Source organism: Spinacia oleracea, chromosome 3 (assembly GCF_020520425.1).
Source record: "Spinacia oleracea cultivar Varoflay chromosome 3, BTI_SOV_V1, whole genome shotgun sequence".
Lineage (NCBI taxonomy): Eukaryota > Viridiplantae > Streptophyta > Magnoliopsida > Caryophyllales > Amaranthaceae > Spinacia > Spinacia oleracea.
In genome coordinates, this window is record NC_079489.1 from 15,367,126 (window position 1) to 15,378,773 (window position 11,648).

Below are 11,648 nucleotides of genomic sequence, written 5' to 3' on the forward strand. Positions count from 1 at the left end.
TTTTGATACCTAGCTTGTCTTTTAAAGTAATTGTAGGGAAGGCGGGGATTAGGACCTAAAATCACATTTGTGAGACAACAAAGTCAATGCTGAAAAACAATTAAAGACGACGCTTAGAATCCGGCTAAAGGTCCTAGTCAACAGCCAAAATGTGATTCAAGGTCCTAATTTGCCACTTAAAAAAAGAAAAGTTTCTTTCTCATGAAGGTCATTTCTAACAAATACGAATAAAAAAGGGGTTAGAATTGGAGGGAAAAGGTGATTTTTTTAAAAAAAATATAAAATAAAATGATTAGTCAACGCCGGAAAGTGATAATCAATGGCTATTTCCCGACTTAAGGTCCTAGTAAAAAATAATAAACTAAATTAAGGGAATATCTCATTTGATCTCAGCAGGCCGCTTGGAAAGCTTTTAGAAGAGATTTTTGACGTTATTAAAAATTATCCATTCAAAATCACTCAACGTATAAAGGTAATTATATACCTCTTTAATAAATTTACCTATAGAAAATGAATATACTCCTTTCGTATCTTTTTAAGAGATACATTTTGACCGACATGTAGTTTTAACTATTAAGAGGTTGAGTTGAATTTATTAAAATGAGATGAAAGTGGGGTATTGGATTATTATTTATTGTATAAAATTGAAAGTGGGTGAATTAAAATAAGAGGATGTGAGTAAGTGTGATGATTACAAGAGGGAGAGAAAGATAAAATAAAATTGGAAGTGGGGACCGGCCATGACATATCAAAAATAGAAAGAATATTTCTTAATAAAATACGGTCGAATAAGGAGAGTGTATCTCTTAATAAAATACGGTCGAATAAAGAAACTGTATCTCTTAAAAAGATATGGAATAATACAAAAAGTTAATTAAATTATGTTAAAAGTTAGTAAGTTACCAGATGCCTACGAGCTTATCGAGTTGAATAAGAGTGTGCTCAACTCGTGGTCGTTAAGTTTTTGAAGTGAGTTTTGACCAAGTCGAGTTCGAATTGCTCGCGAGGCACGAGCTGCTCAACGTAACTCTATTAACGCCCCTGAGTATATACTCCTTCTTTGTAGTTTTGTTATAATGCTACCTCTAAAAGTCTTTAATTAATCGATCTGATCATATGACATCTTATTCTATAACTATTAACTAGTATTTGGTGCACGTAATGCGTGTGCACGTAATGCGTGTGTATACTTTTAAAATCGGAATTTATATGTAAATAATGTTGTAACACTCTACAAATTAAGGACTTGTTCTCTTAAATGTACAATACCTTATTTAAATGAGTTTCATAACCTATAAGTTCAGATAAGTTAAATAAGGTATTATAAGGTCTTATAAGTTAAATAAGTTCCAATAATGTCTAATAACGTTCTAGAAGGTCCAGTAAGGTCCTATAATTTTCAATTAATAAAATATGTAATATTATGATTATTTGCGTTGTTATACGAAGTACTCCCTCCATCTCTTTTTGTTTTTTACGTTTGGTATTTTTCACGCGTTTTAACGAATAATTAATTTGCATTGAAATTTCTCAATTTTTTTATTTAAACGAGATAAATTACGTTTATTTATAATGTTTTCACTTTTATCAAGATTCTGATATTGGGAAATGAGAAAAATTTAATGTCCCAATGGAAAAGTGTGAGAAATTAAATGACCCAATGAATTTAATTAGTTAAAATAATAATTGGACACAAATTTTGATAGAATGCTAAGTCATTTATGTGATAGTATAAAAGGAAATGTAAAGAACATTTCGAAATACCCAAAAAGGAAAATGTAAAAAACAAAAAGAGACGGAGGGAGTATTAAATAATCATATTTTTATTATTAAAAAATTTGTGGTTACTATTTGACAATAATGATTATTCCGTATTTATGATATGTAAGTATTAATAAATTTGTTATTATTAATTACTATCAATATAATTATAAGGGAAAAACTCAATTAACACTTTTAAAATTACGTGTACATCACAAATTAATGGACGATCTTTTTGGTAAGATGAAAATAATCATAATATTACTTCTTATATCAATACGTTAACCGTAAGTAATAACTTCCAACTTACATTCCCCCTAGACATGTGACATGTGAAATGCTCGTAAAGAGTATCAATGTGGTTCGTTGTTTTTTCGTCCTTGATAAAGTTCCATTACGGAGTATAAAAAGGTTTATTAAAGAGTCAATCATAAATATTTTACAAACGGGTCAAATTCGTGCTTGAATTTTATAAATTTTGAATTATTATCACGGAGTAATAGTTTATATTATTAATAATAACATAAAAGAGATAATTATTAATATAAGAACTAAATAATAATTTCTTATAGTATTTATTAATATTTGCAATAAACAATTATCAATATTCTAATAGCTAAAAGTTTTGTAAGAATCTAATAAGGTTCAATAAGGTCTTATAAGGTCCTATAAGTTAAATAAGTGCCTATAGGTCCTAAAGTTAAATCAAGTCTTATAAGCTCCTATAAGTTAAATAAAGTCTTATAGTGTCCTATATGTTCATATAAGTTCAGACAATGTTAAATTCCATAAGTTAGAGAAAACACACCCTAATGTATTTAAAAATTTACTTAAATACGTAGTATGAACTAAGGGTATTATTAATATTTTATGTAAACACCAAAATACTCAAGAGCATGACTTATATAATAGACATAATTGCATAAACCGATTTTGTCTGAATTTTCGTTTATGGACCCCAATTTTTTGTTTCAAATACTTCATCCGTTACGTAAATATCGCACCATTTTGTTTTTCACACTATTCACACTATGACTTTGGCCGTTTTTTGTGACTGTAGTCATGTGGAGTCATGTTAGATTTGTATATCAATATATATTTCCTAAATTTAATTTTTTATAATTTTTAATTACACACGATTTGGGTTATTAAGATTCAAAGTAATGTGTTAGAGTTGGACTAGTGCAATATGTATGGAACGGAGGAAGTATATAATTTAGGGGCAAAATGGTCTTTTCACCTCTTCTAAAATCTGTTTTTTTTTCCCGCGCGATAGAATAACTGAAGAAAACGGAGAACGATGCGCACAGCCCGACGAAAATAAGACCCCATTTCGTTTCTAAGCTTGAAGAAGGTGATTTCCATCCATTTGATGGACAATCCTTGTGTTTTTTTTTCCTACAATCCACGAATTCATGTAAGTTTCTATGAACCTCTCTTCCCCGTTCTTCGATTTTAATTTCCTTTTTTAGTACTCCGTGAATTGCAAATTAGGGCAAAATTGAATTGGGGGTTTTGTCATATGCCCGAATTTGGTGGAATTCTTTTCACAATTTTGTTCGTACATGTTTTTATATGATTCTGGTTGCATAATTCTGGATGTTTGGCATGATTTTGAGCAATTTTGTACAACTTTTCATGGACTCTGTAATTTCTCTTTCTTCTTTCTGGGCCTTTTTGTTACCCATTTTTTTTTAATACATCTACCCATCTCCATCTTCTCAAGATCAGCTAAAGAATTGCATAATTCTTTTTATGATGTCACTGTTAAGGTAATTATTCAACTTCAATCAGATTAATTTAATTTCTGGGTTCAGTTCTTTTGCTAATTATTTACTAATCGCAATTATGCATTTACCAATGTACAAGTTTCTAAAATCAAAGAAGTCCAGAGTAATACTTCGTATTAGATGAGATCAATGAAACTTTTGCGAAAACTTTGGTGGACAGACAAGGAAATGTTGTTAACAGATGTGCTCCTGTGACCTCCAATGCAAATCGAGGTTTGCTTCAGTACTACTCTTCTTATGCTTATACTTTATACATTTGAAATCCTGTTGAAACATCCCTATTTTTTTTAAAATATTTTTTTGAAATCTGATAGTGTAGTTCTCACTGAGTTGAAATAGTATCACTCTCACCCTCCCTTTAAGGTCCTAACATATCTTAACGTTGCATGCAATGCTTTAGGAGATATCAATAATGTCTTGGTCTACTGGTTAAGAGCTTAACACTTATGACCTGTGTACGATAGATCATATATGTTTGAACTTTGAATACCCCTTCCCATTTGTAGTTTGTATTGTTCTTGTGACTCATTGGTATCTTAGAACATAATGCCTTTAGAGATCAGAGAACATACTTCGAATAAATTAGCTAGAAAGGCCTATGCATTTAGATCGAGATCCATGAAAATAAAATAGGGTAGTTTTTTTTTGAACAACTCAATCGGAAGGACGATGATATTTATGACACATACGCGTGCCATGTCACTATTGTGACACGGCTTAAAGGTCGCATGTTGCGACCTTTATCATTTCCGCAATCGAAAATAACTGTTTTAATGGATTGTCCACTGTTATAGGAGATTTAATACTTTTCAAACTTGTACATTTTTCACACACCAAAAGTCCAAAACCCATTTTCACACACCCTCTCTTTTCTTTATAATCATATGAACATTTATGGTATAATATCACCTTTTCTCAAATCTTTTGTTCATAAAACGTGGAAATACATCTAATTCATTCAAATTATAGTACCACGTAATCAAATTGCTTAACTTTTTAAAATCACACAACCCATATGTGATTATTAAATTCGAATATAGTAAAGACCTTATTCAATTTGCTTTGTGTTTTATCGATGTCAACTAGCTTAATTGGTTAAAATCTAAGGTGACAGTACATACCCAAGACCATAGACCCTCTCTTGATCTACACACACAAACACGTGTTTTGTCTCCTAATCACCAAGGATCAGTTCAATCCCCTACATTTAATACCACATACTAACATAGTAAGTAAGTAACATACATGAAAAAAAAAACCATTATATATATCCGCCTTGCACCATTGCACCCGGTACGTGACCCAGTCCACTTGCACGTCTATTAAGGAGAGGTAAAAAAAAGAAAAAAAAAAAGAATCCAAGAGAGAGAGAAAATGGAGGCACCATTGCTGATCAACGGCGGCAGCATTGAGAGGTTGAAGGCGGAAAATGGAGACTACGCGGCGGTGAAGAGCGTAAGCGAGGCGGTGTCGGTGTTTAAGGAGGAGTCGGGAATGCTATGGAAGATAGCAGCTTCGTTAGTTTTTAACATAATTTGTACGTACGCCACTGGTTCTCTTACCAATATTTTTGCAGGGCATCTTGGGGAGCTTGAGCTTTCTGCTGTTTCCATTTCCATGTCCGTTATCAACACCTTCTCCTTCGGATTCCTGGTCTTTTTTCTCTCCTTCAACTATTATTTCCTCGCTCGATCATTTCGTTTTTTTTAATTACAAGATTCCAACATTTGAATGTCGTTAATATTTGCAACTAGCCTAAGATGTCATTATTTTATTAATTTACTAGATTTTAGCTCGTGCGAATGCACGAATTCTAAAAAATTGTTAAGTTAAAATAAAACTTTTATATATACAAACTGCTATATTTATATATATTAGATTAGATTTTTTTTTTTTTTTGGATTTCCATTTTAGATTTATTTTTTAATTATTAGAATGTTTGATTTTGGATGAAATTGTATATGTGTAATATTAATAATTAATTAATAAAAACATTTACGTGGCGCCTAATTATTTATCTACGTGACACTCGACTTTTTTAATTCAAAAATAATTTCAAAATATTATTTTTCATTGGCCGAAAACATTAGATTTCATACGTGGCACTCTAATATTGGATTAGTGTTTGATTTTAGATTGAATTTTATTTTAGATTAGTGTTTGATTTTGGATGACTTTTATTTTTTATTAGTGTTTGATTTTGGATGAATTTTATTTTAGATTTATCTTTTAATTATTATAGTTTTTTTTTTTATTTTGGATGGAGTTGTATATTAGTAATTAATTAATTAAAATATCTATGTGGCACCTAATTAATTATCTATGTGACACTTGATTTTTTTTAATTCAAAAATAAATTAGAAATCTTACTTTTCATTGGCCGAAACCAACCGTAATCCTAGGTGGCGCTCTAATATTTCAGCAAACAGCGCGTCTCCTGTGAGACCAGTCACACCATCAACTTGATGGTGTGACGAGCGCTAAAACTATAAAAAAAAGTAACAGATCTAAACTATAGAAGTAACATACCTAAACTAAAAAAGTACCTCCTCTAAAATTATATAAAAAAAAGTAACATGTCTAAACTATAGAAGTAACATACCTAAACTAAAAATGTACCTCCCCTAAAACTATTCTGTATAAAAAAAAGTAACATGTCTAAACTATAGAAGTAACATACCTAAACTAAAAAAGTACCTCATCTAAAATTATATAAAAAAAAGAGTAACATGTCTAAACTATAGAAGTAACATACCTAAACTAAAAAAAATACCTCCTCTAAAATTAGTAAAAAAAAAGTAACATGTCTAAACTATAGAAGTAACATACCTAAACTAAGAAGGTATCTCCCTAAAACTACTCCGTATATGTCTAAACTATAGAAGTAACATACCTAAACTAAGAAGGTATCTCCCCTAAAACTACTCCCTATAAAAAAAGTAACATGTATAAACTATAGAAGTAACATACCTAAACTAAAAAAAGTATCTCCTCTAATTTTTTTTTTAAAAAGTAACATATCTAAATTATAGAAGTAACATACCTAAATTCGCAAGTGTGAACTGGTCTCACTATCAGTTGATGGTGAAGACAGTCTCATATAAGAATTTGGTTTCAGCAAATATGCATCCTTTATCCATATTAGATACTCCCTCCGTCCCGGAATACTTGACCTGTTTTCCTTATCGGGCCGTCCCTTAATACTTGACCTGTTTCTAAAAATGGAAATATTCTAACAATATTATATTATTTCTCACTCCACCCCTATTAACCCACCTACCCCCTACTCCATACAAAAAATAATTAAAAATTCAACCCCTACTCTCCCCAACCCCACCTCTTAACTCACCTCCCACTAACTACATTAAAATAATACCTCACTATCAACTACTACCTATTAAATTAAATAAGTCAATTCAAGTGTCTTAAACTCTGTGTCGGTCAAACCGGGTCGAGTATTCCGGGACGGAGGGAGTAGATTGTTTTAGTATGTTTAAGATTATTTTAAAGGTAATGTCAGTATGTCACCTTCGTTACTTTTAAAATGAAGTAAAACCGGAGTACTAACAATTGAAGCCTTCATCCTACTGGCAGCCTGGCAGGCAGGCTATGTAAAACTAATTAAGATCGAAAATGCTAATGCTCGTAAATTGGACAACAAAAATATTGGCTTTGTAGAGTGTGTCCGATGATGTGCCGGGTAATGGAATAATAATAATAATAATAATAATAATAATATTACTCCCTTTATTTCTTAATGTTGTCTATGTTTAGAATCTTACAACTATTTAGAATTAAGACATATCTAAAGGGAAAATATAATCTTAATTATAGGATCTTATTTAACTTGTTCAATGAGTGCTAAGAGTTTAAGAGTATCAATTTTTTAGAATTTTTACTAATAAAAAATTAAAGATCTTACTACATTGAAGATGTGAGCAGACAAGTGTGCATAGTTAAAATAGGAAGATTAATTAGAAAATAGAGGCTGCATTAATTAGGAATATATAAAAGGAAGGAAATCAGTAAATGAGAGACTGTTAGAAAATAAAAAAAATGAAGGAGATCACTTTTGTCCTAGTTTGCAAATTTATTATTTTTATTTTTTATAAAGTAGTGTACATTTTAACGGGAAAATGATTTATTGTTTGAATCAATGAACAATGCTTATGTGTACATTTATATTTTTTTAATGTGTATTTATATTAGTGAACCTTTTTCTTTTTTCTTTCTTTTGCAGTTTCTGTGAGTACTTAGTTTATTATTGTTTGCCATATATCGTGAAGAAATTCAGACACCACAATGCTTGAACCCATAACCATTAATCCAATAACGCAACATATGATATTTAAGCAATTTAAAATATATAAATTATGTTTATATTAAAACTGTACTACCTACCATAATTATAAATTATGTATTTTAATTATTTCTTATCAAAATAACTATATACTCAGTATACTTACAATTTTTCTGTTTACATTTACATGTTTCTGACAGGTTCATTTACAACTATGTTTTTTTAGCATGACAATTCATTTAACATGTACTTAAAGCTATAGAAAAAAGGAATAATTGGAATTTAAACATAGCAAGCGTCTACTCCACTTTGAATTTAAATTTAGTTTACTAATATATTTAACCAAATTTTATATTCAATTACCTTACAAAATAAAATATAAAAATAAATTATGCATTTTATCTAATGTTACACGTAAGTATTTAAATATCAAACTTTTTTTTTATTTTTAATTTAACTCAATTTTTATTAAGATTAATTCTCAAATTACGTATAATCACTGGGGCATTGCCCGGGGCAATGGGACATTAACTAGTTTATTTTGATTTCTGTATTGGCATGTACGTATTACGGAAAACATAATATGACATATTTTGCAATTTTGAGAAACTGTTTGGAAAAAAGAAATTGCTAGATAACTAACTAGTATATGTGATAATGAAAAAAGTGTAATCTTTATGTCAAAAAAAAAAAAAAAAAAAAAAAAGTGTAATCTGACCATCTTTTTATTTTAAGTGTAACTTCATTATTTCTAGTATGTTAGCCCTTTTTTTAAAAATTATTTTTTTATGCAGTAACTTTACTAGAAAAATAATTCTCAATATTTTTTTTTGTTTGAAAATTGAAATGATGTTTTTCATAAATTGATGGAAGAAGTTTTTTTCCTTTTGTAACAAAAATTGATACTAAAAGGGTGTTTATTGAGTTGGATTCTATTACTTCGTATATGCATTTAGGACTATTACCATGGTTTAATAACTTAAAATACATCGAGTTATTGGCAAATAATTTGGTGCACCAATTGGTACTATATTTCATTCTTCCTTGATTTGTCAGCACATCAAGTACGTAAGGAAATATGTTAATGGATATTTAATAAAATGTGGTAAAAATTGCTGTTGAACATTGTAGCTTGGTATGGGGAGCGCACTTGAGACATTATGTGGACAAGCTTTCGGTGCAGGACAAGTTCATATGCTTGGAATTTACCTGCAACGCTCTTGGATTATCCTATTACTCAGCTGTGTTGTACTGATGCCAACTTACATCTTTGCTGCACCATTGTTAAGGCTTCTAGGACAGGATCCTGATGTAGCCGACCTTGCTGGACAGTTCACCTTCCTTACACTACCCTCCGTGTTCTCGTTGGCTATCAATTTTCCTACTCAAAAGTTCTTACAAGCACAAAGCAAGGTTGATGTAATGGCTTGGATCGGATTTGTTGTTTTGATCGAACATGCTGTACTTCTATGGCTTTTTATTTCTGTATTGGGATGGGGTTTGGAAGGAGCTGCAGCAGCTTACAACATCACAAGATGGGCGACTGCAATTGCCCAAGTTGTATATGTATTTGGTTGGTGTAAGGATGCTTGGAAAGGTTTCTCATGGGCTGCTTTTAAGGACATATGGGCCTTTGTTAGGCTTTCAGTTGCTTCGGCTGTCATGCTTTGCCTTGAAATCTGGTACATGATGACCATAATGCTTCTTGCTGGTCATCTTCCAAATGCTGTCATTACTATTGGCTCCCTTTCTATCTGGTCAGTTTCAGAACCTCTCTGAGTTATGACTTATGAGTTTATTGTCTATTGGCATTCATGTCATTGTTGAGAAGATGAACAATTGTTGTGTATTGGATCCTCCTACTGATAACTGACTAATTTTCCTAACTAGCTGTTGTTTTAGGAAAAAAGAAGTCACTGATGCAATTCTGTTATTTGTTTTTCAGCATGAATATAAATGGACTACAATTTATGATATTCATTGGAATAAACGCTGCTGTAAGGTAAACGCTTACTCGTTGATGTTCTTACTGTGTTAGACACTAACCTCTTTCAGCTCATTTGTTTAAGGAGTTGGGAAATTGTGTAACGAATCTATACATTAGAAGCTATATATAAGTGGCTTTGGTAAATTAATCTATCCATTCTGAAGCAAGTTTTGTTACTTACTATTAGTGTACGTGTATCAAATGAGCTCGGGTTGCAGCATCCAAGGGCAACCAAATATAGTGTGTACGTTGCAGTCTTCCAGTCTCTAGTCATCGGGCTTATTTGCATGGTCTTTGTCCTGGTTGCTAGAGATTATTTTGCTGTAATTTACACTGACAGCAAGGAATTGCAACAAGCAGTTTCCAAATTAGCCTGGCTTCTTGGTGTGACAATGGTTCTTAATAGTGTTCAGCCTGTCATTTCAGGTATATTTTCGAATGTGGAACTTATCCATAGACTTTTGTACAACTTGTACTTGAGTATGATAAGTTTCTTATCATATCTGTAGGAGTCGCCGTTGGAGGGGGGTGGCAAGCTACTGTGGCAAACATAAATTTAGTGTGCTACTATGTTTTCGGGTTACCTCTTGGATACATTCTCGGCTATGTTGCAGATTTTGGAGTAATGGTACTGAATATCTATCCTTTTCTATTTGCACAAAAGATTATATTTCTTCATTAGCGATTTAACAATCCAAGTTTCTGAAATATGGTTTCATCAATGATAGGGCCTTTGGGGTGGTATGATAGCAGGAACCGTCTTGCAGACACTCATTCTACTCTTCATCCTTTACAAAACGAATTGGAATAAAGAGGTGAGCATGTCAAAGCTGATATATAGTTTGATTTCGCCATAATTCAGAGGTGTATGGAACTGTTACTAACTATGCTGGTATCTTCGGCATGATACCTACAGGTGGAGGAAACAAGCAACAGAATGCAGAAGTGGGGTGGACAAGATATCAACGTAGATAAGAATGGTGCTAAAATATGAGGGAATTTACTGAAAGTGATGTTGTATTTCTGCTCTTGCATCACTTGAGCTTCAGTTAATAATAGATAGTTTAGATTTTTTTAATGGAACTTATGACAGTGAAAAACTATGTTTTTACCTTCCAAACATTACTGAACTGTTGGACGGTACAGGGAATTGCCACAGGCATTGCTTCTCTGAAAAACTCACCAAGATCATTGCCTTTCTTCTTTTTGCTGCAATTTTGTTATTGAAGTAGATGATCTATAATACTTCTGAAACATGTTTCCGGAGTATATCATTCTTGCTATCATTTGGATTTTTCCAGTTTTCCTTTAGTGTAATGTAATGGTACAAATGTCCTTATAAGTTACAAGTTTACAACTGATATAAGCAATAATGATACTAACCTTGGCTCTGTTATCTTCACCTTATTTTCACTTATTTCAGGTAAGATAAGATAAAATAAGGGCCAATATAATAAGATAAGATAAGATAAAATAAGATAAGTTCAGGGTCAATAAGATAAGATAAGGGTCAATAAGATAAGATAAGGGTCAAGTTCAGATAAGATAAGATAAGATAAGATAAGGGTCAATAAGAGAAGATAAGATAAGTTCAGAGCCAATAAGATAAGATAAGATAAGTGAAATTCAGGTGAAGAGAACACTACCAGTCTCTGTAGTCTTGTTACGAACAATGCTGACTCTATTCGACTGTAAGTCTCTAACGAATCTGATCATATAACAGATACGCTACAATAATCACATTCTTAAGGTATCATGAAGATTTCACTAGTCAAGAATCAAACTGTCTTAGATAATGTACATTGTAATT

The 11,648-nt window shown here is 31.4% G+C and overlaps 1 protein-coding gene across 4 annotated transcripts; it reads left to right on the forward strand.

Moving 5' to 3' along the window:
- Window positions 1–3,046: 3,046 nt before the first annotated feature.
- Window positions 3,047–11,048, forward strand: LOC110789074 (protein DETOXIFICATION 35-like). 4 transcript variants are annotated; one of them, XM_056838876.1, is made up of 10 exons: window positions 3,074–3,178; window positions 3,493–3,533; window positions 3,631–3,764; window positions 5,128–5,204; window positions 8,983–9,608; window positions 9,797–9,853; window positions 10,026–10,264; window positions 10,348–10,466; window positions 10,567–10,653; window positions 10,755–11,048. In XM_056838876.1, the coding sequence occupies exons 4-10, from the start codon at window positions 5,169–5,171 to the stop codon at window positions 10,830–10,832; spliced, it is 1,242 nt and encodes a 413-aa protein (XP_056694854.1). In that variant the 5' UTR covers window positions 3,074–3,178; window positions 3,493–3,533; window positions 3,631–3,764; window positions 5,128–5,168; the 3' UTR covers window positions 10,833–11,048. The 4 variants fall into 4 exon arrangements, with proteins under 4 accessions (XP_056694855.1, XP_056694856.1, XP_056694854.1 ...); XM_056838877.1 differs by lacking the exon at window positions 3,493–3,533 and having other exon boundaries at window positions 3,047–3,178; XM_056838878.1 differs by lacking the exon at window positions 5,128–5,204 and having other exon boundaries at window positions 3,070–3,533.
- The last annotated feature ends 600 nt before the right edge of the window (window positions 11,049–11,648 follow it).

Bases quoted from the DNA above. Each gene is read 5' to 3' on its own strand.
- LOC110789074 (XM_021993723.2), top strand. From the start codon at position 4,926: ATGGAGGCACCATTGCTGATCAACGGCGGCAGCATTGAGAGGTTGAAG. The intron at 9,854-10,025 runs GTAAACGCTTAC...ACTTACTATTAG, and splicing joins GGAATAAACGCTGCTGTAAG to TGTACGTGTATCAAATGAGC. The intron at 10,265-10,347 runs GTATATTTTCGA...TCATATCTGTAG, and splicing joins TGTTCAGCCTGTCATTTCAG to GAGTCGCCGTTGGAGGGGGG.